The sequence below is a fragment of the Eremomyces bilateralis genome, assembly GCF_010015585.1.
Source record: "Eremomyces bilateralis CBS 781.70 unplaced genomic scaffold P152scaffold_6, whole genome shotgun sequence".
Taxonomy (NCBI): Eukaryota; Fungi; Ascomycota; class Dothideomycetes; order Eremomycetales; family Eremomycetaceae; genus Eremomyces; species Eremomyces bilateralis.
Window position 1 is genome coordinate 606,367 of NW_022985072.1, and position 25,874 is coordinate 632,240.

General features: G+C 51.7%; 12 protein-coding genes and 1 non-coding gene across 13 annotated transcripts; 6 read left to right on the forward strand and 7 right to left on the reverse strand.

Annotated features, from left to right (window-relative positions):
* The first annotated feature begins 221 nt into the window (after window positions 1-221).
* P152DRAFT_291849 (valyl-tRNA synthetase-like protein) lies at window positions 222-3,975 on the forward strand. The gene is made up of 5 exons (XM_033675023.1): window positions 222-381; window positions 440-604; window positions 661-2,739; window positions 2,796-3,392; window positions 3,446-3,975. The coding sequence occupies exons 1-5, from the start codon at window positions 351-353 to the stop codon at window positions 3,868-3,870; spliced, it is 3,297 nt and encodes a 1,098-aa protein (XP_033535408.1). The 5' UTR covers window positions 222-350; the 3' UTR covers window positions 3,871-3,975.
* A 1,171-nt stretch (window positions 3,976-5,146) lies between these two features.
* P152DRAFT_448186 (uncharacterized protein) lies at window positions 5,147-5,657 on the forward strand (the record flags this gene model as incomplete). The annotated part of the gene is made up of 2 exons (XM_033678040.1): window positions 5,147-5,208; window positions 5,264-5,657. 2 exons carry the CDS (start codon window positions 5,147-5,149, stop codon window positions 5,655-5,657), a joined length of 456 nt encoding a protein of 151 aa, XP_033535409.1.
* A 533-nt stretch (window positions 5,658-6,190) lies between these two features.
* On the forward strand, window positions 6,191-7,365 carry P152DRAFT_457149 (cytidine deaminase-like protein). Its single transcript, XM_033679166.1, has one exon. It carries the CDS (start codon window positions 6,585-6,587, stop codon window positions 7,287-7,289), a length of 705 nt encoding a protein of 234 aa, XP_033535410.1. The 5' UTR covers window positions 6,191-6,584; the 3' UTR covers window positions 7,290-7,365.
* P152DRAFT_457150 (Metallo-dependent phosphatase) lies at window positions 7,355-8,478 on the reverse strand. The gene has a single exon (XM_033679167.1). It carries the CDS (start codon window positions 8,425-8,427, stop codon window positions 7,543-7,545), a length of 885 nt encoding a protein of 294 aa, XP_033535411.1. The 5' UTR covers window positions 8,428-8,478; the 3' UTR covers window positions 7,355-7,542.
* Window positions 8,479-9,597: 1,119 nt separating this feature from the next.
* P152DRAFT_394601 (uncharacterized protein) lies at window positions 9,598-9,820 on the reverse strand (the record flags this gene model as incomplete). The annotated part of the gene is made up of 2 exons (XM_033676263.1): window positions 9,598-9,708; window positions 9,758-9,820. 2 exons carry the CDS (start codon window positions 9,818-9,820, stop codon window positions 9,598-9,600), a joined length of 174 nt encoding a protein of 57 aa, XP_033535412.1.
* A 215-nt stretch (window positions 9,821-10,035) lies between these two features.
* Window positions 10,036-11,900, reverse strand: P152DRAFT_480997 (uncharacterized protein). Its single transcript, XM_033681787.1, has 3 exons — window positions 11,718-11,900; window positions 10,665-11,647; window positions 10,036-10,615 (listed from the first exon to the last, which is right to left on the reverse strand). Exons 1-3 carry the CDS (start codon window positions 11,815-11,817, stop codon window positions 10,109-10,111), a joined length of 1,590 nt encoding a protein of 529 aa, XP_033535413.1. The 5' UTR covers window positions 11,818-11,900; the 3' UTR covers window positions 10,036-10,108.
* Window positions 11,901-12,034: 134 nt separating this feature from the next.
* P152DRAFT_480998 (uncharacterized protein) lies at window positions 12,035-12,920 on the reverse strand (the record flags this gene model as incomplete). The annotated part of the gene is made up of 2 exons (XM_033681788.1): window positions 12,035-12,397; window positions 12,784-12,920. The coding sequence occupies 2 exons, from the start codon at window positions 12,918-12,920 to the stop codon at window positions 12,247-12,249; spliced, it is 288 nt and encodes a 95-aa protein (XP_033535414.1). The 3' UTR covers window positions 12,035-12,246.
* Window positions 12,921-13,530: 610 nt separating this feature from the next.
* Window positions 13,531-15,324, reverse strand: P152DRAFT_457153 (ankyrin). Its single transcript, XM_033679168.1, has 2 exons — window positions 15,035-15,324; window positions 13,531-14,992 (listed from the first exon to the last, which is right to left on the reverse strand). Exons 1-2 carry the CDS (start codon window positions 15,138-15,140, stop codon window positions 13,818-13,820), a joined length of 1,281 nt encoding a protein of 426 aa, XP_033535415.1. The 5' UTR covers window positions 15,141-15,324; the 3' UTR covers window positions 13,531-13,817.
* A 151-nt stretch (window positions 15,325-15,475) lies between these two features.
* On the forward strand, window positions 15,476-15,575 carry P152DRAFT_t27. The gene has a single exon. It is a non-coding gene; the product is annotated as a tRNA-Glu (tRNA).
* A 470-nt stretch (window positions 15,576-16,045) lies between these two features.
* On the reverse strand, window positions 16,046-18,606 carry P152DRAFT_414173 (primary-amine oxidase; the record flags this gene model as incomplete). Its single annotated transcript, XM_033677017.1, has 2 exons — window positions 16,046-17,270; window positions 17,344-18,606. 2 exons carry the CDS (start codon window positions 18,604-18,606, stop codon window positions 16,167-16,169), a joined length of 2,367 nt encoding a protein of 788 aa, XP_033535416.1. The 3' UTR covers window positions 16,046-16,166.
* Window positions 18,607-19,798: 1,192 nt separating this feature from the next.
* P152DRAFT_414177 (short chain dehydrogenase/reductase) lies at window positions 19,799-21,715 on the reverse strand. Its single transcript, XM_033677018.1, has 4 exons — window positions 20,840-21,715; window positions 20,706-20,791; window positions 20,522-20,652; window positions 19,799-20,463 (listed from the first exon to the last, which is right to left on the reverse strand). The coding sequence occupies exons 1-4, from the start codon at window positions 21,305-21,307 to the stop codon at window positions 20,075-20,077; spliced, it is 1,074 nt and encodes a 357-aa protein (XP_033535417.1). The 5' UTR covers window positions 21,308-21,715; the 3' UTR covers window positions 19,799-20,074.
* Window positions 21,716-21,968: 253 nt separating this feature from the next.
* P152DRAFT_414181 (uncharacterized protein) lies at window positions 21,969-23,734 on the forward strand (the record flags this gene model as incomplete). Its single annotated transcript, XM_033677019.1, has 2 exons — window positions 21,969-22,698; window positions 22,757-23,734. Coding segments are annotated over exons 1-2 (1,377 nt in total), but the record flags the coding sequence as incomplete, so codon positions are not given.
* A 629-nt stretch (window positions 23,735-24,363) lies between these two features.
* Window positions 24,364-25,129, forward strand: P152DRAFT_506625 (uncharacterized protein; the record flags this gene model as incomplete). The annotated part of the gene is made up of 1 exon (XM_033682487.1): window positions 24,364-25,129. The coding sequence occupies exon 1, from the start codon at window positions 24,500-24,502 to the stop codon at window positions 25,127-25,129; it is 630 nt and encodes a 209-aa protein (XP_033535419.1). The 5' UTR covers window positions 24,364-24,499.
* Between the last annotated feature and the right edge of the window lie 745 nt (window positions 25,130-25,874).

The window sequence follows — 25,874 nt, forward strand, 5'->3', positions numbered from 1 at the left end:
AGAGAGTGTAGTGTGGCTTGACCGCCGAGGCGACAGAGAGCCAAAAATTGGCTGTCCATCAATGACATGTTACTCATATCGAGCCCAATGACTCACGACTAATTGTCAATATATTCTGGATGGTCCAAAGGTGTAACTCTGTTGTTTCATCCCTCTCGAGCCTCCGATAACTTGTGGGAGCATACAGTAGCCTTGTTCCTCTAATTTGGCGTACCAATCCCCACCACTTTGCAGCTACGCACAAAATCCACAGCTCAACCCCTTCCCCAATTGGGGATTGAATCTTCACAATATTTCCCCGGGCGTTGAGAGCGCGCTGTATATTCCGATTCCGACCTACCACCGTCAGAATGGCGCTGAATGCGGCATCCCACAATATCCGTATGGCCGATGAATCACCCACTCGGAAATCTTCCAAGCTAACCCATGGATTGAATAGCTGGCGAAAAGACCGGACCGATCACCGGACAACCTCCTTCTCCCTCAAAGGAAACCTCCAAGTCGATACAAGAAGCAGCTTCAAAAGATGCTACCGGACAAAGCACTCCAGGTCGCGATGGCGGGGATAAGAAGGCCGAAACGAAGGTGAAGTCGGAGAAAGAACGTCAGTATCACTGGCAAACACATCGTTGCAGCGCGGAGTAGCTGATATTCAGACAGTGGCCAAGGAACGAGCGAAGGCAGAAAAGCTGAAGAAATTCGCGGAGAAGCAGGCGAAGCAGGCGGCAGCTAAGGCGGCGGCTCCGTCGAAAGAGAAGGAGAAGAAGAAGGCGGAGAAAGAGGCGCCGTTGCCGGAATATGTTGAGGAGACCCCCAAGGGACAGAAGAAGATCCTGAAGCCTCTGGACGACGTCTTCCACAAAGCGTATATTCCCCGCGTTGTCGAGTCGGCCTGGTCCGATTGGTGGGAGCAAGAAGGTTTCTTCAAACCCGAATTTGCGCCCGACGGCAATGTCAAGAAAGATGGCTACTTCGTGATCACTATACCGCCCCCGAACGTCACCGGTGCATTGCATTGCGGGCATGCTCTCGGAAATGCGCTCCAAGATTGTTTGATTCGATGGTACCGTATGAAAGGGGTGACGACTCTTTTCGTACCTGGTTGCGATCACGCCGGCATCGCCACACAAGCTGTCGTCGAAAACATGCTGTGGAGGAGAGAAAAGAAAACCCGACATGACCTTGGTCGTCAAGCCTTCGTCGAGCGTACTCACGAGTGGAAGACGGAGTACCATGAGAAGATCACCCGTGTCCTGAAGCGCATGGCCGGATCGTACGACTGGACTCGCGAGGCTTTCACAATGAGCGAAGATCTTTCCTCCGCGGTGACAGAGACATTCGTCCGGCTGCATGAAGAGGGGCTTATTTACCGATCGAATCGCCTGGTCAACTGGGATGTCAAGCTGAACACCGCATTATCGACGATTGAGGTGGACAACAAGGAGATCACCGGTCGAACACTCCTCACTGTTCCGGGTTATGAGCGTAAAGTCGAGTTTGGTGTGCTGACGCACTTCAAATACCCGATCGAAGGCTCAGAGGAGATGCTCGAGGTCGCCACAACTCGTCCGGAGACAATGTTGGGAGATAGTGGCATTGCTGTCCACCCTAAAGACGAGCGATACAAGCATCTGGTTGGTAAAAATGCGAAACATCCGTTTGTCGATCGTCTCCTGCCGATTATCGCTGATAGCTACGTCGATCCGGAGTTCGGTACCGGTGCGGTAAAACTCACTCCTGCCCACGACCCGAACGATTTCGCGATTGGAAAGCGCCATAACCTTGAATTCATTAACATCTTGAACGACGATGGCACGCTCAACGGGAACTGTGGCCAGTTCACGGGACACAAGCGCTTCGATGCCCGGTACGGCGTCACGGAGGAGTTGACCAAGCTCGGCCTGTTCGTCAAGAAAGAGGACAACACGATGAAAGTGCCCCTTTCTTCGCGCTCGAATGATGTTGTTGAACCCGTCATGAAGCCGCAGTGGTGGATGAGCATGAAGTCGCTCGCCGAACCCGCTATCGAGGTTGTCAAGAATGGCGACATCAAGATCCGTCCGGCCAGCGCCGAGAAAAGCTACTACCGCTGGTTGGAAAACATCAATGACTGGTGCTTGTCGCGTCAACTATGGTGGGGTCACCAGATCCCGGCCTATCTTGTCAAGTTTGACAGCGAAACTTCTGATCCGATCAGCAATGAGAACTGGGTTACTGGGCGTACGGAAGCAGAGGCACAGGCAAAGGCAGAGAAGAAGTTCCCGGGCAAAAAGTTTACTCTGGAAAGAGATCCTGATGTGCTTGACACCTGGTTCTCGTCGGGCTTGTGGCCCTTCTCAACATTGGGCTGGCCGAAGAACACGCATGATTTTGAGAAGCTCTTCCCGACATCTGTTTTGGAGACCGGATGGGACATTCTCTTTTTCTGGGTTGCTAGGATGATCATGCTCAGCCTCAAGTTGACTGGCAAAGTACCTTTCAAGGAGGTGTACTGCCATTCCTTGATCCGTGACTCCGAGGGACGGAAGATGTCCAAGTCGCTGGGCAACGTCATTGATCCCGTCGATATTATGGAGGGAATCACCCTTCCGGCACTGCATGACAAACTTCTCGTGGGCAACTTGGATCCAACGGAGCTCACTACGGCGACGAAGTATCAGAAGGCATCATTCCCGCAAGGTATTCCAGAATGCGGTGCGGATGCACTTCGTTTCTCATTGATTCAATACACAACAGGGGGTGAGATTTTCCCTTTGCGTGCCACCCTAACGACCGTTAGCTGACTTCATACACAGGTGGTGACATCGCTTTCGACGTCAAGGTTATGCAAGGCTACCGAAGATTCTGCAACAAAATCTACCAGGCAACCAAATACGTACTCGGAAACCTTGACGAAAACTTCACTCCTCAAGCGAAGAGCGGCAAGACTGGCAAAGAGACTCTCGCCGAACGATGGATCCTCCACAAGCTCGCCATCGCGTCAAGAGATATCAATAAGGCGCTTGAAGACCGCGAGTTCTCGCGCTCAACGCAGATCGCATACCAGTATTGGTACGACAATCTCTGCGACGTCTACATTGAGAACTCAAAGGCAATCATTCTCAACGGCACCGAGGAAGAGAAGCGATCTGCGGTTGACACGTTGTACACTGTGCTTGAGGCCGGTTTGACGATGATCCACCCATTCATGCCGTTCTTGAGCGAAGAATTGTGGCAACGCTTGCCACGGAGACCGGAGGATAATACACCTTCGATCGTCAGGGCAGCATACCCGCAGTACGACGCAGCCATGGATGATCCCGAGTCCGAGGCTGTTTACGAGCTCGTCTTGGGATGCTCCAAGGGTGTGCGATCGCTCATGGCGGAATACGCCATCCGAGAGAATGGCACAGGTAAGCAACACATGAACGATTAATGTCACGAACAGGGCTAATGTGCAATACAGCCTTCGTCCTCCCTTCCGACGACAAGTCCTACTCCATCATCAACTCCGAGCTCCAAGCCATCCGCGCCCTCTCCAGCAAAGGCGTCAGCTCCATCACCATCCTCGCCCCCACCACCAGCCCCCCGACCGGCTGCGCCGTCTTCGTCCCCTCCCCCAGCGCCGCCGTGTTCCTCGAGGTCAAAGGGCGCGTGAACATCGACGCGGAGATCAAGAAGGCGCAGACGAAGATGCAGAAGGCGGCGGACAACGCCACGAAGCAGCGGAAGCTGCTAGAGGCACCGGACTTCGAGGAGAAGGCCAGCAAGGCGGTAAGGGACGTCGAGCAGGGGCGGCTCGGGGAGTTCCTAGCCGAGCAGAAGAACTATGAGCAGAGTATTGAGCAATTTGAGAAGTTGAAGTTGGATGAGAGGGGGGCGGCAGCGTAGACGTCGCCTTGTGGGGCAACGGTTCGTGTTCTCCCACGCGCCGGGGAGAAAGTAGTGTTGGAATGGGTAGGACAGTCCTAGCGGCGCGAGATGTACAATACAGTAGTTCCCGCATCCCGGGGTACCGTACTCGAGCCAGGTATTCCGACTTGCGACATCTCCAAATCAGTGGGTGTAAACATGTGCCATGCTCACGATAAGTAAATGTCATGTTCAACCAACGCCACAGCCGCAGCGTGCGCCGGTCCGACATCCCCGGCCGCCTAGCGAGGCGGAGCCACCCCAACCCTGTGTCACTCCCGACGATCGTGTTCCACTTGAACGTCGTGGATCTCGATTATTCTCGAGATCCCGTCCCGAGCCCCGTTGCAGGGAATCGATTCTTCTGAATTCCGGAATTTTGATGTCGGTGAACGGCGAATGAGCATAGTTCGCGGAGGTGGGTTCCGTTCCTATTTGCTGGCGGATCTAACCGGTCTACGGGAACGCATAACATGACATGTGCGCCACCTTTTCGACGAGCACACATGGCGTTGGTAAGCGCGAATACATGGTATGCCACAACCGTTACGATGGCATCCGAAGGTTAGTCGATCCGCATCCCCGGGATGCGTGCTTGTCGGAGAACGTTTTGTACGGCTACGTAGAGGGAGAAGGTGGCGTACATCAGCCTTGGACGGATCTGACTGGGTAGGGGTTCTACCCTGCATATTGGTGATATCAATGTACCCCGGTCCAGTCAGGGCCCGACCATTGATAATGTGTGATAATTGTTCATCGGTTGGGCTGCATATGGCCTCAATGAGGCTGAATGAAGGCGTGGGATCGTGACCCTCCTGTTGTAGCTGTATGTGGGATCTATGCACTGCTTCGAGTGCTAGGTTGACCGACAAGTAGCTTTACAGCAATCAAGAGAGGTGCGGGTGGCCGAACTCCTGGAGAGCTCAAGAAGAACGGTTAATTGAATAGCCGGGTCACAAATTTTGACTATAAAAAACCCGTGACCCATCTATGAGCAAGATGGTTCAATCTAAGAGGCACCAGAGTCTAAACACTGCACACACTTGTATTCACGTGGACTGATAGGTTCCAAAGTCCCCATTCAAGCATGGCATACAAGGCCTGTGTGTATTCCGCCTAACTAATTTAAGGCTCGCGCACAGGATATCGATATATTTGGCTGTTGACATAACCCCGCGATCTTTCTTCTCATAATTTGTTATGTGAATCACCTCTAAGGATCAGCCCCTCAACGGACAACGTCCCTCCTCTTACTATGAATAAGAAGTCGAGTCAAGAGCAGTCCCTAAGTGGGCTTTCTCTGGTTTGCGAAGGGAGGTAAGTGTCTTGGCTCCATGTGGCGGTCACTTATGGTTGACTGACATCCGTGAAGCTCGATCTCGACCCTGACCCTCGACATGCTACCGTCGAATGCCTCGGGGAAGAAAGAAGCCTTATCGTCTCCGCAGAAGACTTCATCGTCGGTCCCTTCTACCTCTTCATTTGAAAAGAACATCAAAGACCTGTCCTCAACCCCGCCGACTGAGAGTATCGTCGGCGCAGCGGGCCCCCCGACAGAGAAGCATGCGGCAACCAGGGGTGTAGCCCCTAGACGACCAATTCGGAGCCGAGGCTATAGCCTCGACCGATATCTAAACACACCGGAGACACATGAACAGATCGCCGTGGAAATGTCGATGGAGAGTGACCAGCCAGAGGGAAGCACGGCGACAGAGCGGACCGGAGAGAAGAAACCGGGTAAGACAGGGGGGAACAAGGACAAGTGAATGGGAAATCGGTTCAGACTATCAAGGACTTCGCAGGACTTCGAGAAGCTAGGAAACCCCTTGCGGATCTTCAGAAGAGCCGGGTACATTCTTCTGGTGCTTCTAATAGGAGAAAAAGCAATGGGCTAGGGGTTTAAAATATGTTTTCCGTCAGAGGAAGAACTTGCTTTCAGGCACGCTGAATTTCTGACTCTTGTCGTCTTCGTCGTCCTATGTCGTCCTATGTCGTCGTTTAGCATTAAGAGCGCTCTCAAAAATCTTCAGCCCGCACCAATAGTGGAAGTCAAGGTGAATTCACAGCACCACACACCGTGGATGCATATCCCCAGAGGTTATACTTCGTCAGTGACGTGAAGCACAAAGTTTGAAGTCGGAATAAGTTTGTACAAGTGGCCCCACGCGGCGTGATGATCTCAGGGATCTGTACTGCGACGCCGAGAGTTTTATGGCCTCAGGCCTGAACACCTGAGATCAGCCAGAAACTGCGCAATTGATCGTGTGTGGTTCATGGCACAACAAATGTTCTTATTACTTCCTAATTCTAGTGTTCTCAAACCATTTCAGAATATCTTGCATCATGGTGAAAACGTAGCTGTGGCCATGCGCGGCGTAGCGGATGGTGCATCAGCTACGCATCGCTATCCCCTTATCTCTGGCGACATTGATGCGTAATCGCTCCGGCCTAAATCAGGAGGAGATACTACGATACCTTCTTCTCTTCCTGTCGTTAGTGAGCTAGGTTCTAGTTAGGATCGGCATCAGGTGATTAACGTGATACGGAGTATTTCAACTCTTGATGACAATCCAATATCATTTGTGTTTGATCCATTCCCAGGAATTTCATATTTACGGAATAGGGAAGGAACATAAAAGAGTTTGGCCGATTTAATATAATAATAATATAATATACAGCCCGTTGATTGCATGATGCATTTCCAGCATTGCATCACCTCCGCCATTCTTCTTGCCGCCTCCTGCTCCTCTTTAACATTTGCTGAAGAAAATCATCAAAGCCCCTTTATCGAGCCGTCAGAAATCTCCTTCGAAACCCGCGCCTTCTGGATCCGTCACGCGAACGACGCCCTCCGCTACCTCACCCCATCTCCCTGCCCCTTTGAGGCTTTCGGCACCGTCATCGTCAACCACTCCTCCACCCCCCCAGACAGCCCGCACGGCGCCATGGTGTGCATCGGCGCCAACGCCATCGTCACCGGCAACCCGACCCTGCACGGGGAAATCGCCGCCATCAACAACTGCTCGGCCGTCCTGCAGTCGGACCCGTACCACCTCTCCGCGCAGGAGGCGCTCGCCGCGTTCGCGGATCTGTCGCTGTACACGAATGCGGAGCCGTGTGCGATGTGCGCGACCGCGATCCGCTGGGCGGGGTTTAAGGAGTTGATTTACGGGACGGGCGAGGAGCGGCTGGAATCATTGGGGTGGCAGACGGTTGGGATTAGGAGTCGGGAGGTGTTGGAGAGGAGTCGGGATTTGTCGAGTAGGACAAGGTCGGTGGGGAGCGTGTTGAGTAATGAGACGGATCCGTATTTTGCGTGGCAGTTTAATCCGATGGCGCCGTGTCCCCAGGGGTGTTTAAGGGAGGGGCATGTGTGCTTTGGGCAAGAGACGGGTTGAAAGAGTTTGTAACCTGGATGAGAGTTCGCAAGAAGGAGTAGTATAATGTAGAATTTATGATGTTCATGATTTCGTTCGGGAAGAACCCGTACATCAGCCATTTCCTCCTGCTGTGAATGATACGCCACGAGCTGTAAGTCTGCTCTGATGGTCTATCATCTAAGTATATATATATATACCACATCATTCCTCGATAGCCGCGGTGGCATTGCCGCATCTTTCCGCTAGTGCATGATTTTCCAAGCTCTTTAGGTTATATTTGCACCTTTATCGGAGTAGTGTTCTTTGTACGCATCGCAGCATTAACAACCTGCGTATGAGATCGAACAGGTGTGTGGAAGAAAGAAACAAAAAACAGATAAACGAAATGTAAGAGGGCGAATAGTCCCTCTTTCCGCGCCACTACAGCCATATACGCCCGCTCCACGTCATCATAAGCAACCAGTTGCTGGCCATTAGCTTCGTGAATATGGCCAAAGACGTGTAATTTCGGCTTCGTTCGCCAGACCTCTTGCGAGAGGAATGCGCAGCCGAACGAGCGGTCCCGGTATCCCAAAGGCGGACCATGCGTGACCAGAATGTCTACATCGTCTGGTATCTGGTTCTCCCAAACGTTCTCCTCACGGGGGTATTGGAATGCCGTGTACCCGTAAAACTTCGGGCTCATCGGGCTGCCGAATACCTTCAGCGTGCGTCCATCGGCGCATTCGATGGTAGCCGACCCGTTTTGCAAATAAATCAATCCGGACGTATCCAACGTCTGCACCGTCTTGGAATAGGACCGGATTTCCGGGTCGAGGAATACGTCATGGTTACCTCCGATCACGATCTTGTGCTGATGAGGTTGCGCCTTCAGCCAGTCGAAGCACGCTTGGATCTCTTTTAATGTCCCGCGATGTGTGAGATCGCCGGCGTGGATTAGGACGTCTCCCAGTGGAATGTCAGGTTGTTGGCCGTGGGTGTCCGAAATGCAGATTATTGAGATGGGTGAAGGTGACTGTGCAGGAATAACGCGTCGGATACCATGGAATTTTCTGGCGAGGTAGGTGGTTGGGGAGCGGATCAAGTCCTCCAGGTCGTAGGGACGGAGCCTTATTAGCGTTCGCCTTAGTGTTCGTGATTGGTTTATATTTAGCATGATGAGAGACTTGTAAAGTAAAGGGAGAAAAGAATATTGGAAAGGCTCAGTAACCGCGATATGGATTTTAAATATGTCGTGTTCGTCCCTAATAATTCCCTGTAATGTTCGAATCGTGAAGGCACCAAGATTGAGTTGCACTGCCGTCTCACGACACACTGCCCCCTTCCTTTTCGCACACTCAGCAAACCACACTGTGGAATCATGAAGCGATGCAGCCGTAGACAGGCAGAAGTTCAATTATCGAGCATAATCAGAGCTCATGTTGCGAGTTAGAAGCGATAGAATTTTATGGTGGACATTGATACCCATGGCGCACATCCGTAGGTTTCGGAAATTCTAAATCATTCTAGTATTTGACCTTGGTATTACTATATAGAATGTCTCTACGCGTAATAGGTTGGTACAGCTTCCCCTTCACGTACACGGCCATTTGTCGGGCCAAAATACCCCCAAGTGCGTGACCCTTCAACCAAGGGCTCATGGTATCCCCGATTTCTGCCGAGGGCGTCACTTCGTTCAATTCCCATCATGGCGGTGATGTGCGCCAAAGTCTCAACGAGGGGGTCTCCGTACAAAGCGCGTAGACAATGTCCACGATGGGCAGCCGTAAGAGGGAGGCAGACGAATCTCGTGGGTCTGTAGCCGTCCCAATCTGGGCAACGTCTTGCTCGTGGAGGGTCGTCCGGTATGCGCCCACCTGACATTATGGCAACATTGTTGAATCTCAATCGGATCAGGCCCACGTTGCGAGATGGGATTAAATCGATGAAGCATACTCCCAGTGATCGAGGGTTGGCCGCGTCACAGGAATTGCAACACAAGAAGCGTTGGCAGGGGTGCTAGCTAGCTTTATATAACCGGATTTCGATGGGTCAATATCTGGTGATGTCTGTATCGGAATAGGCTTTCTCCCGTCTAATAATGGGGAATCCGATCTGGAGGAAGAGGCCGTAGGTGCAGCCAGCAGACCTCGAAAGCCGCAAGTTTCGCAGCGGAACGGCCCCGGGATGAAAGCATACAACCGATATCCGTCGACTCGCGTCAACGATGCGTGTATCTATCGCTTCTTATATGCTGCCTGTAATAGCGACCTGTGAGTAATTTCTCCGACCCTCACGCTTCCAACCAATGAATGGATCTCATCAAAGCAGGTCGTCATCAATGAAGTTACCGAAGACTTACCAGATAACAATTTTTGAGCCGAAGAAACTCGTCTAGACACATGTTTTTCTGTACATTCTTATAATTCGCGGTGATACAGGTTCCGTATGTCGAGCTCTATACATGTTGAGTCGAGGGCAATTACGGATTTTCTCAGGGAACATACCTCTTTCGAGCACTTCCCAACCGCTGCGGCGAATCGATGAAGAGGGCGGACTTTTGTGGACATGTTGTGCATGCAATTGATAATGCAATTCTTAATTCCTTAATCGGTGATGTTGATGTAGAGTTTGGTCTTGTCTGAGCAACGCCGAGCAATATTTCTAACTCGTTCATTAACACGTGACTTATATTGAATGCCGAACGTCCAGCTCATGGTTCAGTTTGATTTCGCAGTCTCTTAAAAGGCTGAAAATTGATGCTATAGAAACTTAATTTGCATATGGGTATCTCGCTTAAAATACATAACCGGTTGACATAAGTTTGACACCTTTTAAACGTGCCAGTCCACCCATTTTCATTCCACCGCCAATTCGACGAGTAACCGCAGCCTTTCCGCACTCATCTGCAGGGCAGCTTTCCCATCCAGTTCGATTAGCTGCTTTTTGCCTTCCCCGAGCGCTCTTTCATTCCTCGCTCGAATCCCCGTATCCACGGCCTTCTGCAGCTGCTTGTCGCATTTCACCTGGCCGGACTCCAACAACTCTATCAACAAGCGCTCGAGCACAAGGCTGACCTTTAGATTGTCGGGAGTGGTATAGCTATTGGCTGAGCATGAGAGGAACTTCTCCAGGAAAATCGAAGTGGGGACGTTGAAGACGTTCAGTTTTCTGGGGATGTTGATCATATGAGGGATTAGAAGATCGAAATGGAGAGCCCGGTGGAGTAGAGGCGTCAACTTCGTGGTTCGAAGAAGAACAGTGTATTGGGGAATCGGGAGGGGGCGCATAGATTCGGTGATGATATCCAGCATTTCGTCGAGACGCCACGCGGGAAAAGTTACATGGTCAAGTACGTCGCATATCTAGATATCAGTTAGTCCTCGAGCTTTGAACAGATATGGAAATCCTTACTAGAGCAATAAGTCGCTGCCGTAGCTGGACGGCTTCATAACCCCCCAACTCTTGCATGTAGTCCACCTCCTCTTCGTCAACATCCATGTCCGTGTCCTGGCTGGTTTCACTGTCAGAAGCCGGTTCAGGGGAATCCGCCAGCTTCTCATCGTCGCCATCGTAGTCCCCGTAATCTGCGTTTTCAATATCGATCTTCTTCAACTTTTCGAATTTCTTCGCGTCGGATTCATTCTTCCTCTCTTTCGTCTCGTTCTTCCACACTTCTTTGAAGGCCTTTTGGCAGTCATCGCTGCCATCCGCGAGAATGGCCTTCATCACTCTTCGCCATGCTGCTCGATTTTCTAGAGCCTCGAGGTAGGACACGATGACGGCTGTATCCAGCCTGCGCTCTTGATCTGTCGCCTCGGCGCTGGCCCTTTTCCTCGCGTTCCAATCCCTCTCCAGCACCTCAATCACAAACTCCAGCCAACCCCGCCAGTATTCCCACCTCTGCATCCATGCCATCGAGCAATAAAACGCCCATCCGACCACGTCCCAGAACTGCGCGGCGCGATTGAATACGCTCTGCTCGTTCGCCAGTCGATGTTTGTCTCCGATCATGCCCAGTCCATCCTCTTCTTCCTGCTCGGTGACCCCTCCGTCGAGGTCGGACCGGTGCTTTTTGAACTCGCCACTGCGCCGCAATTGGCGACGGTCAAGTCGACCGTCACCACGGGATTGGCCCGAGAATTGAAGCACCTTGTCCCATTGTAGATCTCCGACGCCCGCAACTTCGAGGTACTCCCATAGTAGAGATTGGGCGGATACGGAAACTAATAGGTTGTCGCGATTTGCCGCGCGTGTTGTGTATTGGGGGTGGACAATAAGGGTCAGGAGCAGAGCGATATGCTGTGGCGGGGGGATATATGCGGGGAGTGTGGACGCTTGAGGATGCGATTGCGAGGAGATGAGGAGTTGACGGAGGAGAGGTAGAGCTGTGGTATCTAGAAAGACAAGACCGGTTAGAATACATCCCACACGACAACTACAGCGAAATATCAACGAGATACATACAAAGTCCTTCGTCAAGATCAACCGTGACTCGCGACAGAAGTGGTCGAGGGAGATGCTTGACGACACGCTTCAGGGGTGGAGAAATAGAGAAAGATGGCATTTCGACTCATTCTAGATATCACGATTGGTAGAATGGGAGGTCACTTTAAATCAACTAATAATAGAGCGCGTCGTTGCTGTTCTTCAATAAAGTCGAGCACGATGTCGCCGACCAGAGGTGATCCCCGTCATAACAGGGTCTGTCTCATAGAACCCCTGTATGGATACTCGACGACGACGACAGCGCGATTCAGGTGGTTTCTGCATCCAGAACATTTCCTCTTTTTCTTCGAAGTCTTCAATTAACTACGAATAGCAATTTTATAATACCGGGCATTTACACCGAGGCTGTTGATGCAAAGGCTCGAAACCCAGGACCTGATTCATTCAGACCAATGCGTTTCTTGTTCAGTCCACGATCAACCTTCGATCGACCCGACAGCAGAGACATGATCTCCCTCTTGTTGGCCTCGGAGTGCTGCAACCGGGCCTACGCCTTCTTCATCTCCTCCAGCTTCATCCACAGCAGCTCCATGAGAGCCTCCTCCGGATGCATGTTGGCGCAGTCCTCACCACCACTGCATTCTCCATCCGGCTTGGGCGGCACCTTGCTCTTGCAGACCGATTGCTCATGGATCAACCTATATCGCCAAGTCTCATCGGCTTGACGATCAGCCCCCCACGGTCCGGATCCGTATAAGCCCAGGCTTTCATATCAAGAGGGCAATCCGACGACTACACGTGTTCCACATTAGGGCCTAATCAACCGATGACGGATAGTAGGAGTCTCTTGCCTCAGGATTGACATGGCGAGGACACAAGTGGGTGTTGTGCGCACAATAACGATCCCTGCAACCAATGCCGAAGAAGCTCTTGGGGCACATTATCTCCATATATTGCGTCCACGCTGGCGAACCGCTGGACGGCCGAATCGACCAGGGCATCATTGTGAAGTATTCCTCAGTCGATCCGGTACTACGAGGCTGTTAACCCAGTGCAACTCAGAATGCATATTGGAGGAACCCACGGCACGGAACCCCCCTCGGCAGATTGCTTCTGGGCAGGGGACGAGGGCTCGTCAGTGGCCCCGCCGTTATTGCTATCCTCCTCTGGGCCATCGGGATGCGAGCGGTTGAGGGCATTAAGATAGTCCTTGGTCAACATTGCTGATGTATCTTACGAACTAGGCACATAGGTGAGAAGGGTAAGTGGGGAAGGAATATGTGAGTGAGGGGAAGGAGAAGGATGAGTAGACGGGTCAAAGGAAGCGAGAGAATATGCGAGAACCCAAATCATGGGAGTTCATTGAGCATGGTAGCTGGACCGTGCTATGTATAGCAGTTGATATCACATGCGGTTTTACTACTATTCCAATACAGCAGTAGCGTATAGTATACAAGAGCGATATCTGATGGACTAGCGCGTCCTGTTAACGCTACTGTCTGGGGATAGGGGAGACTCTCGGGTATTTTGAAGTGTTGCCATCTTCGATTCACTGTATATCGACCAGAGCAGTGATCAGTCGACGTATGGATTTGTTTGAGTCTTAAGCATCTGAAGGCATTTATGAGCAATCCAAAGGGGAATAAATAGTTGAGGCTTCGTCCCGGACGTGCTCCCGCAGCCGATGGAATCGGACTACTAGGGCCCTTGGATGAGGTATTCAGGTTGTGATGGACCGTAGGGGTGGAAGAAATGGATAGAACTTCCCTTTGATACCCTCCCCGGTCACGTAAATGGAGTCAGATTTAGTTGAGATGTAATCTTATGATCCTGCCAAAGGTGATTTAGATGAACATACAGGTAAAGAAATTCCGGTGATTATCAATTTAGTTTGCATAACGCAAATCCGGTCAACTTGTTTATCGGTAGAACTAAGCGCAACAGTCTACCTAACCATCAAACCTAAAGCTAGCAAGCGGAGTAAGCCTACAGATCAGACTCCGATTCTTCCCCCTCCCCTCCAATGTGGGACCCTGCTATTGAAGAACTGCCACCATTGCTGCCTCTCAATGGTCATATCCCATTTCAAGTGGACTGACGGAGAAAGCCTACATGTCGTCATCTTCCAACCTTTGCTCCGTGCTTCAGAAGAATGTCAACCATCTGTCGCCTCCCACACTTCATCGCCCATTTCAAGGGTCCACAAGGGGAATTGACATCCGCACCATTGTCAATTAAAATCTGGAGGCATCGGACGGAACCACTCTTGACCGCATGAGTAATTGGCAAAACGTCCCGATAATATCCCGCGGCATTACTATTATCCATAGCACCTGCATCAATGAGCTGCCGCATGACCTCATATTGTCCGTGAGCAGCAGCAGCTCCAAGGGGGCTGATCCAGTAGGTACGGCTTTTGAATTTCGGATGGACCTTCTTCATCATTGCGGCCACGAACTGTTCGTGGCCACCAGCTGCACTGTAAAGCAAGCAAACAGCGTAGAGTCTGGATATTCCGTTATATGTATCCCCGTTTAACGTCAGGTCCCACGAAAGCGTGTCGTAAAGGCCGCGCTTACGGGCTAGTTTCAGGAGACGTTTAAACTCGGGCAAATAGCCACCACCAGCTGCCCCAACCAGGGCGAACTCAAAGGTTTTTTGGGTAATCGCATAGCTGAACTGGGGATCCACTAGGGACAGTAATATTTCGGGGTGGCTGGGTTTGGGGCGTTCGAAAAAGACATTGAATCGTAGTCCAGAAATACTCGTAAGATCAGGTCGTATAATGCCCCAGAATCCACGGCGAAGGAGCATTCGAACGATTGGTGTGTGACCTTCAGCGATGGCACAGAGCAAAGGGGATCCAAAAGCCGTTGGTCTATTCGTGCCGTTTTCGAGGCAGCTATAGACGATGGCTTCGTGGCCTATAAAAGAGCCAGCCGCCAACAAGTTTTGCTCTTTGCTTGCAAACTGCTGGGTAAAACGCTTTGGGGTTCTGAAGAGATTCAGTGGTGCTCCATGCTCCGCTGCCGCGTCACATAACATGCGAATACATGTCTTTCGATCCACGTCGGGATCGAAGGATATGATGTCGTCGACTGTTTGAAGAATGACACTTGATGGGTAGACGGATCCGTCCTGTAATGTTTGCCAGAGTAGATACTCTGTCAACACATATTGCCCCACCCTGTGTGGGACAATTCGTCCAGTTGAACCAAATTTTTTGTAAGCTAGAAGCCTATGCAATGCTCTAGTTGAACAAATTGCTCTAACAGTTTCGATGTTGAACCGTCCTACCCAAGTCAGCAAGTTCATATATACGGTTGACCACATACTTGAAACAAGCCGCAATGGGAACACTTCATTCAGTGTGCTGCCTCTAACAAATGTTTCTACCACCTCTCCAAAAATTTCTGGGGGCAGGTCAAGAAGCTGATTCATTGTCGCTGGATCTGCTGCTGTTCTAGGGTCCATCACAAGAAACATAGATGGAGGTTCACTCAGCGACCAAAAGAAAATAAGGGGCCCAAGTCCCAAGAACCTGTGTGCATTTTGGCGTATCCAGCTGATGATTTGATTATATGCGGGAGTGTGAATTAAATATGGCTAGGCAGCAAGATTATTGACCATTAAGTTAACTAAGTTAGCTAACTTAATTAGTCAGGAGTTCTGCATGTTGGATACCTGAAGTTCGCTGTAAACTCACGTGATGGGTAAGCGAACTCCTGAACAGAATTGCTCGATATCATCTAAAATCTCCAATTCTTTTCATCGAATCCGATGTGGTGTAACGGCTATCATCGCCCGCTTTCATTGAAAGCAGAAAATACGCTTACGTAAACCGGGCAGACCCGGGTTCGACTCCCGGCATCGGAATTTATTTTTTCTACAATTTCCAGATTTTTGGGTATTTTTTTTGGCCTTAGGGATAAAGAATTATAAGTTAACTTAAGTTAACTTAGTAATGGTATAACTAACTTAGTTATAGCATTAAACACAATGCTTAGTACCTATCCATCTGAATATCTGCATTATTACGTTTTGAATGGTTATCATCCGATCTATGCATCACCTCTTCTTCAGATCATAACCAAACCAACCCCTGAATTCTTCTCCGTAAATTCCTGTGCCAATTGCGCGGTAATAGAGCAAGCCCTAATGAGAACAATTATCACGACATAAAAAAGCTACTCGATAAGACGAGCGATGGCAGCGTCAGCTAATAATCCACGAACGGCCTGGGTGATGATAGGATCCTCCCCTTCCTCATCCTATTGATGAAACGTGATACAAAGAATCATGTTCATTGATATTTTAATCCAAGTCTATCCACAGAGGTTGTCTATCAGAGCCCATCGTAAATGAGCCTATCGCGTTCACTCATATCTGCCATCCATCCAACTCCTATCGTGACCATCAGTGTGATGAGAACTCAAGGCATCCGATCCAAATCACCATTCCCTCTCCTTAGGTAGTGACATCCACCTCGATTCCAAGAACCGGCTCGCTGAACTGCACCGCGCAAGTGGGCAACGGCACTCCATAATTCTCAAACTCTAGCACATACTCCCCGGTGGCCGTCTTATTCGGTACGATCCACCTCCGATTCAATAGATCTCCATCCTGCGCCTGATCATTGAAGTTCTGCGGCGCGAACACAATGCTCGCATACGCCTCGCTGTACAAAGTCACCGGCACGTCCTCCGCCCGCGTAAAATGATGCATCCCCAGGTTGAACCACACCACCAGATCCGTGTCGTCCACGCTTTCACCGTCGAAGAACTCCGCGAAGTCCTGCTGCGGCGCCCACGGCAGATTGACGTTCTGGATGCTGTTGCTGAACGGCTCGTTGTCATGCTGCTGGGTGACGGCGAGGTGGCTTTTCACGAACGCCGCGTTGTCGCGTGACCAGGGGGAGTTTGCGATCGAGAGATGGATGTCCGAGCGGCCGGGGACGATGCGGTAGCCGCGGGGCTGGTCCCATTTGTTGGTCTCGTTCTTGTTGAGCACGACGTACATGGCTTGGTTGTTCGGAGCCCAGTCGAACTGCTCTTCTTCAGCCTTGTAACTGACGTTCATCTTCATCTGCTCGAAGGTGCCAAGTTCGGGGAACCACGGCTGGGTGACGTTGGCGACGACTAGCTCGGATACTTGCAGGCTATTGTTCACCCCGACGATGTCGAAGTCGGCTTTGTAGTTGATGATGTGGTCGTGCAGACTGCCCATGGTGGCGTCATGGATCCGGGGGCCCCACGAGGTTTGGTTGGCGTAGTACGGGGAGGACTGGAGATAACCAGATGCGCGAACGGCGACCTCGATGCTGCCGTCGAGGTGGAAGGAATAATCGAACATGTAGTCGTAGTTGCCGATGGTGGCGATCGCGCGGACGGTGAGTGCAGCGCCCTTCACAACACCAAGGTTCGCGAAGCCGTAGTCACTGCTACCACCGCCGGTGCGGTGCCGGGCGAGAGGGAAGTTCATATCGTGCTCGAAGATGCAAATCGAGTCCGTGTTGGTGACGGTGGTGTTGGCCTCGTGGTACGAGACGTTCCAGAAGGTCGACCCGAAGGGCTGAAGAAGTCAGTATTTGGCCATCGATCACATATGCCTAGATGTTGGTCCTGGAAAGGGGATGGGGACTTACGCAGTCATATCCTTCAAGCAAAGTGCCCATATCAGTTCCGAGCGAGTAATATGTGTCATGATACACAGTATTAGCAGCCTTGGGCTGATTGCCACCATACTGTGCCAACGCTTCCTGCAGCGAAAGCTCAAAAAGCACAGTATCGCCCTTGTATTTGACGTCATGGATGGATATTCCAGTGGTCCTGGAGAACGATAGGTAGAACGTGAAACCCATGTACTCGATGTATTGTGCTTCAGGATCTACCTTGTAACGCTTCCCACCGAGCTCAATGCTTGATGGCGCAAACCGGTCCTCCAGGTCACGCTGACCCATATCGTCTTTGTGGTTAACCAAAGCCCAGTCAGCATCGAGGGTCTGTTGATAGTCTTGAACAAGTTCGCCAGCATCGAACGCAGCGCGAAGTTCGACTTCGGTTTCGAAGAAGCGCTCCTTGGTCACGAATCCCTTGAGGAAATATAGCGACGAATCGGTGCCTGTGCAGTCGATCAAGAGGTAGAAATCTATTGGTGTCAAATAGCTCGCAACGCCAGGGAGGCGGAACAAGATAGAACGGAACGATTGAGTTCCATCGAATGATTGAGGCGTCCCTGATGTGGCGCTGAGATTGGTTCGCTCATCCTCAGACCCGTAGTAGACACTTCCCTGGAACAAAGCCGCCGTGATGTCGGCGATGCTGCTCATCGTCTCGGCGATGAGAGGCTCGGTGGCAGCTGACCGGGGTCCGTCGAAAACGCGAGCGTTAAAAGGAACGCGGCCACCTTGTCCACCATTGTACAAGTAGTCAAGAGGCTGAATAGTGGTAGTCGTGCTGACTGGCAGAGGTCCAACCATGTATTCCTGGGAATCCGGGTCGGCTTTCCCACCCTGGAAGAGGATAACACGAGCGTATTTCGGAGGAGGAGGACCGCCTGCCTTGTATGCGAGCACGTCTGTCTTGTTCACAGGAACCGTGTCGATGAAATAGACGTAGTTGTCCGTCTGGGTGGCCTCTTCCGGATCCGTGAGGTTCAATCCCAGTGCCGGATCGTGAACGAAGTCCCACACCGCGCGGTTGTCCTCCGCACTGATCTGAGCCCACACGTTAGTATAGGGGGCAGTGGCCGTCTCAGCAACATCGCCGAGACAGCTCGCCGTGCTGGAGTTTCCATCTGTCCTTTGCTCCAGAGCACGCTTGAGGAGAGCACGCTCATAGCCAAGCGGAGTTCCCGGGAGGGCAGCAACTGCTGCCGCAATTGAAAGCGTAACGAAACTCGGACGCATGATGAAAGATAATTGCAGACTCGTTTACAGGGAAAAGGAAAAGTGTATCCGATTTACAGGCTGCCTTTTATAGCCTCTCGCGAAGCTTCCATCCTGGAGCTCGCTGAACTGCATATCTCAATCCCCGAGTACCTCCTTGTATCTAACAAAAGAGAGGCCTGGAGGCGAGATAAGACAAAACACAGAATAGAAAATAGTAAGAGAAATGCCATCAACTAGAAGTAGGTGCTAGGGATTACCTCTTCGGCTGCAGTGTCGTGGATAGGATTGGAGCTTGGTACTACTAGGTGCAGTTCCGATAGCTGATAGCTCTGGCGTCGTTCTGCCAATGTGACGACGAATATCACGGGCAAATCGCAGGCTAGAAATAGTCACACAAACCAATCGGAGGATATTGATTGTGCTGTATGTGCCTGTTAATCCTTTCACATGACCGTTGATTGTCGCCTGGAGGATGCAACTGCAAGCTAAGCCACGCGAACATGTCGTCGTCTCGGGGTCTCGTCCCGATATCACGGATACAGTGTCCTTCATGAGTATAGACTCAGCTGCAAGAGCACTGAGGAATGAGGCTAAGTGAATAGTAACTACGCAAGCGGCGTGGCATATCATTCTGGGGGCCTTTCGGAGGTGCAGATTCCGGGGTTTGTATCAAACGGCGGGGATCATGATTAAACAACGAGAGCCGAACTGACAGGGAGGAAACTCATCGATTGCAAGGCCATTCAAGCTGCAGAATAACTGGATAAGGGAGGTTGATATGGGCAGGGAGATCGGCAGAAGTAATAAAGATATGTGGAAGGGTGCTTATCGCTTCGCAGTTCTGTTCTTTTGATGCATGCAAGTGTGGGGTTTGCAGCTACCAGCCATCGGCGGGGATAAGATTTGCAGGATAAAAGGTATCAAACGCCTTGGGAAAATATTGATAAGATTACGAGATGTTCGAAGATGACATTACCGAGCAGGCGTGGATACATTTCAAAATGATAGAGGAATGAAAGCCAACGTCCTGAAGAGTTCGCAGAGAATGACTAACCTAATTAGGAAATGAAGATAGCATTACATGTCCAAACAACTAACCCCCTCGTCGGGAGCTGCATTATCTGATGGGATACTAGTGACTTCTATTCGGAATATCATCCGAAGCTTCGTCTGTCGGTATTCCATACCGAAAGCGACTATCAAAAGTGGACTGAGCGACTTGATTATCAATCCGCAGCAACTGGCCATCTAAAATAATGAATAATCTACATATCAAAGGGTTTGGGATGGATCGATTCCTTATCATGTGCGACCCTACAATGCGAGGAAGGATAGTAATTGAGCAGCACATTTATCAATGAGGTCATACTATACTTTTGGAACGCTATTCAGTACTCGTTGCCGAATTGCCTCATTGGGTCATTCATGAAAGAGAGAAAGGATCCTGTCAATTCTATATCGAAGAGAATAAAATCGATAGCATTCGCTAACGGCTCTTTTCGCGTTTCTTCGCAACCTTCGAATAATCCACCATCGCTCTATCCATCCCACTCAGCCTCCGCACAACCCACTGCACCCCCGCCGGCAGACATTTCGTAAAATGTACCGTCCGCGAGTACAGCGGCAGCGCGATCTCCCCGCCCTCCCCCGCATCTACCATCTTCATGATCTGTTTCGCTACATCCACCGGCTCCAGCACCGGCGCTAGGAAATTCGACGGCGTCTGCACGCCCGCGAAGAGAGGCGTGGCCATCTGCCCTGGGGTGCAGAGCACTGTCCGTATGTTCTTTGCGGATGGGTGGGGGGATTGCTCGAGTTCACCGGCGAGGGACGTGTGGAGGGCGATGAGGCCGGCTTTGGATGCGCAGTAATCGGCTGGGGATGTTAGGAGGGAAGAAAGGCAGGAAACTAGTATGTGCGGATGGGGACGTACCTAGGTTGGCGCAGCCAAGGTGCCCTAGAACGCTGGCAACGGTGACGATGGTGCCAAAACCTTGCTCGAGCATGCCGGGGAGGAACTGCTTGATGGTATAGAATTGAGACAATAAATTGACTTGGATTGTTCTGTGAAGTTGTCAGTAGGTATTCTCCCGGAAACGGAGTAGAGATTGGCTAACTTTTCAATTTCCTCGCAAGAGAGGTCCAATAGAGATTTCCCATGCATAATTCCGGCGTTGTTGATTAGAATCGTTGGCGGTCCTAGCTACTTGTCGTCAGCACCGGTGTCCAAAGAGTAGGAAATTTGCCTTACCTCTTTCTCGATCTTCTCCGCTACCTTCGCCAACGCATTCTTGTCTCTGACATCGCACTTGTAAAACGTGATGCCTGGTACTTCATCTTCGTTGGTCGACTTAACGTCGAGCACGGCAACGCTTGCTCCTCTGATGCCATAGACCTGGGCAATGAACAGACCAAGACCTCCACCTCCTCCAGTGACTACGATCACCTCTTCCCCCAGATCGACTTTTCTCGGTTTTCCATATGCCAATATTTTGCTAATTCCATTCGCGATGAAGACGCATGTAAGAAATGCGGCGTAGCCCACGGAAAATAGGAAGGCGCGGTGATTATACGGGGTCAACTGAGCACGCAGACAAAGCGGGACAATCCACGCAACAAAAGGATGTAAAACGGTGTAGCTGGCAACATAGTATAGGAGATCAACACTCAGTAATTCGTACCAGGCCTTTCCGGCTCTTCTGGGTGCGTCTCTGTTCATGTTCAGGGGCAGGGTGGACAATGATGGATGAGGCCAATAGTATGTGGGATTCTGGGTTGCGAAGAATAGGACGCGAATCTACGCATACATCATAGAAGCAAACATACAATCGGCAGACACATCCATTAAGTCATTAAGTAGGCATGAAGAGGAAACGGCACACCACCTGTTGCGAATGGGTTTCATGTTGTCCCTGAAATGCGGCCCGAGAAGAAAGTATTACGCCAGGACGCACAGGGAAGCGAAATGGATGATGGCCCCATGAAGTTCGAACCCCTGCCTGTTGGCCAACCACCTACTTGCCAATATCACCAATATCACCATCACCAAACGCGTGATATCTCAACCATCATATCGTATTACAATGTCAAATTCAGATGAGATGCTCCTACAGACCATTCACTCCGTACAGACCGTCAATGTAAATCATAAAACGAAGCTGTAGCACTATTCAAGGTCAATCGAGCTCCGCTTCAAAAACGCCTCAAGGGATCTGGTGATGGAGATCTGGTGACAGACTGTTGCAAATGATTGGCTGAAATTCAAGCGGACGCCACACCACTTTCGGAATAGCGCCGCAAGCGTTTCGATGGTCCTGGCTCTTAGGGAACTCCCTCTCTCTGCGACACCCACCACCCACGAGAGCACATCACACTCGCACTACAAAGCCATCTTGTTTCCGCCATGTAAAAGTTCGGGTTGGACTGATCATACACTTCCTAGCCGACTGTTGATATCGTCACTGAAAGAATCTTGACTACCGATTTCATTCTCTGGCTCAATCTCGGGTTCTTCTCTTCCACCAGCACCTTCTACCAACCCTCCAACTACCTTCTGCGCCGGATCCGAGTTTACCGCTCCACCACATTAGATCCAGGCAGTCTTTGACGACAACATTCTGGGATACCAGCGACCATCAACGTCTATTCTGGATACGAAATCTCTGCTCCCAACTTACCTCCACAACGCAATTCGACCCATCCTGTCCGATCATGGCGAGACCACGAAGCGGCACACCTCCAGAGAGGATAAACCCTCACTCTCCCCCACAACTCTCCAAACTCGACAAGCGACGGAAGCAGATCGCTGACAAGATCGAAGATATGAACACGGCGTTTGGGGTCCACCTACGATTTCACTATGAGGCCCAACAGCTGGCTCTCCATGTCGACATGAACATGGTGTTGAAGGCCAAGCCGTACGACGGACCGCTAGACGACAGCCCGGATACAATCAAGAAGCTCATAGCAGAGGAGCTGGGCTCGCATGAATTTACTATGGACGACGCGCAACGCGATTTTGATGCGGAAGCAGGCAGGTTCTACCAAGCCTATGTGCGGACGGTCAATGACCATTATTCGGCACGAGACAGCGATTTGTCGATGCTTGCGGTAAGTCGTCCTTCCCAGACGATCTTTTAAACGGTACAATACTAATGTTTGTTTGTAGACGCGCTACCAGAGGGATGTAACAACCATCGAAGACCGAGCCGCGTTTTTGGTTGCGACCGCTGAAGAAGAGCACAAGATCCTGTCACGAACCGTCCGCGAACGCCTGATAAACCAGCTGAATGCCCGGAAAGCCCGTCTCGTGCGGGAGAAGGACCAGCTGGATATTGCCGACACGAACGCCCAGCAGCTTCATCCTATTCAATTCTCCTTGGGTGACCTGAACAACCCTGGTGCAACCCAACATCCGCGCAAGACACGGCATGCGCGGCACAAAGCAATGGACCGCGATCGAGAGGAGCTGCTCGGGGCCCCCACCGGCCAAGATAATACTCGGAAGCGCAAAGCCGCTTTCGAAGACGACAACGACACCCCCACCCCCGGCGCCATCGGCACCGACCTCAGCGGCGGTTCCGGCTTCGAATCCAAACGCCAACGCACCACCGACAAGACCGAACACCCCGTCCACTCCGTCAACCGCCTGTTCACCGAAAAAGAACTCTCCCTCGCCACCAACAAAGCCGCGCAAGCCGCCCAGATCCATCTCCACCGTCTCCGCCGTCAAACCAGCGGCATGCAGGCCAACGGCGCCCCCAACGGCGTCAACAGCACGCACCCCGGCAACGGTGACGATGGCGCCACGCCCGCGATCGGCGACGAAATTGACGACAACGACACCCCCGGTGCGCCGGAGATGGAGCGCAACATATCCCAAACGCACCATGCGACGCGCGGGGCGGTGCGCAACGAGCGGTTCGCGAACTTCCGGCTGGTTCCCGCGACGCGGATCATGTACCGGACGATCTACGAATCGCGGGGGCGGATTGAGGCGAAGCAGAAGCCGGAGGTGATTCCGCTGACGGAGGAAGAGGTGGAAGATGACCTGCACCGGATCGTGGAGATGGGGGACCCCGGGGAGGAGGGGTTGAATTCGTTGCTGGATGCGAGTTTGGGGCCGGTGAATGCGTTGGGGGATGAGGAGGAGGAGGTGGGGAAGGGGGAGCAGGAGAATGCGGGGAGGAATGTGGGGGCGATGGCGGCGGTGTTGGCGGGGATGGGGGGGGTGCCGATGAGTGCGCAGAGTAGTTTGGGGGGGAGCGAGGCGGGGGCGGTACCGATGAGTAGGGCGGAGGGGAGTAGTTTGGGAGGAGTTGGAATGAGAAGGACAGCGAGTGGGAGGGGGAGGGGGAATAGACGACTAGCGGAACAATGATTTGGGGGATTCCTAGCCAAATGGTAAGACTCCTTCACCTTGGGTGTTGAGAGATGATTAGATGATAGACCGTTTTTGTTTACGGGGAGCGGGCAGGACGGTGTCTTATGCTATGACTTTTGAGTCGAGAGGATATTTATAGCATTACTCTTACTGAGACTCTTATGATGAGAGCTGGGTTGTCCAAGAAATGAATAGACGTATCTACGAACGTTGTCTACTGTACCAAGATCCAACAGCCAACATAACTCATCAGTGCAACAGAAGCTCACGGCTCAGGCTCTGGCTCTGGCTGTTAAGCAAGGCGTCAAGGCGTCAATAATCCACTCTCCCTGACCGCCCCACTTAAATTCTCCAAGTCCCAGTCCACTGTCCAGCCATCCAACACCATCATGTCCAGCAATGGGATAGCTATTCCTATTCGTATTTCCAAGAATTAACCAAGGAAGCAAACCTTCAATTCCCCAAACCGAAGGAATCCCAATCTTATCCCGCACAACCAACAAGCCACCCCCCATTCACCCGCCCACCATGTCCAAACCAAACGCCTCCAACACCAAATCCAGCGACACCTCCTTCCGCAAAACCTGGGACCGCGACGAGTACGCCGCCAAAGCGCACACTCGCGACGAACACACCCGCACGGAAGCCAAAGCGCGCTACGAAGCGACAATCGCGGGCAAGAAATACCACCGGCGCGCCTCAACGCCCCCCGATGCGCGCGACACGGAAGCGCGGGCGCACCGCCTCGATGTGGCGAGCCAGGTGGGCAAGACGATGATCGTGCCGGCGGGGATGGCGGTGGGGAAACGGGGGCGAGGCGCGGGGTTCTACTGCGACGCGTGCGACCTGACGTTTAAAGACAACGTGCAGTTGGTGGAGCATTTGAATAGCAAGCAGCATTTGGTGGCGACGGGGCAGAGTGGGGAAGTAAGGAAGGCCGGCGTGAAGGAGGTGAGGGAGCGGTTGAGGTGGTTGAAGAGGAAGAGGGGAGAGGAGGAGAGGGAGATGGTGGTGGATTTGGGAGAGCGGTTGGAGAAGCGGAGGGAGGAGGGGGAGGCGGAGGCGGAGGAGAAGAGGGTGGCGAGGAGGGAGAAGAGGAGGAGGGCGAAGGAGTTGAAGAGGGGTGGGGGGTTGGGAAGGGATCCGGATGATGAGTGAGGGGTGTTGAAGATGTTGCTTGCATTTGGTTTAAAACATTGCATTGGGTGGCGTTTGGGAGGAATCTCGGAGCTGGTCATGGAGTACGCATGGCGGACTATATCAGGACAGGAGTTATACCGCCAACCGGAATGGGCTTTTGCATGAATATGGCCTGCGAGGCACCGATGTCTATATTATACTTTCGAGCGTTCAGGGTAGTGAGTCCACACTACCACTACCGCCGCTCAATCAACCCCGGATAGCAAGACCGCTCTCAATCTTGGGGGATATCGTCGTACGGAAGAGGGGCTACACAGTATCACGGCTTCTTCCTTCGAAGTTTCGGTGCTGAAAGGATGCTACGTGTATGTCCTTGTTTCTTACTAAGACACACCTCTACCCTCGAGAGTCCATTCACGCTTTCACTATTCACATCCAGTGCCTACACCTGCAAACGCGGGACAATAGGGACATCCTATGTTTTGGTCAAGCCTGACAGAAGAAGGTCACATGTACAGAATGCAATAAGCAGAGGAACAGAAACTGAGAAACGAGGCCTTCCAAATCGCCCGAACCATCAATTTGTGTAAATGCGAGAGCTGTAGTTAAATGAATCTTGACTTTGATAGTTAATGCATTTTAGGTCGCATGCTACAATGAGGGCGAAGTGCAGCACAGCCAATCAAAAGTGAGTGAGGATCACCCCCCCCGTCGAGGGGCTCGCGTTCCAAACAAACGTGGCGGATTTCTCCAAAACAGTGAA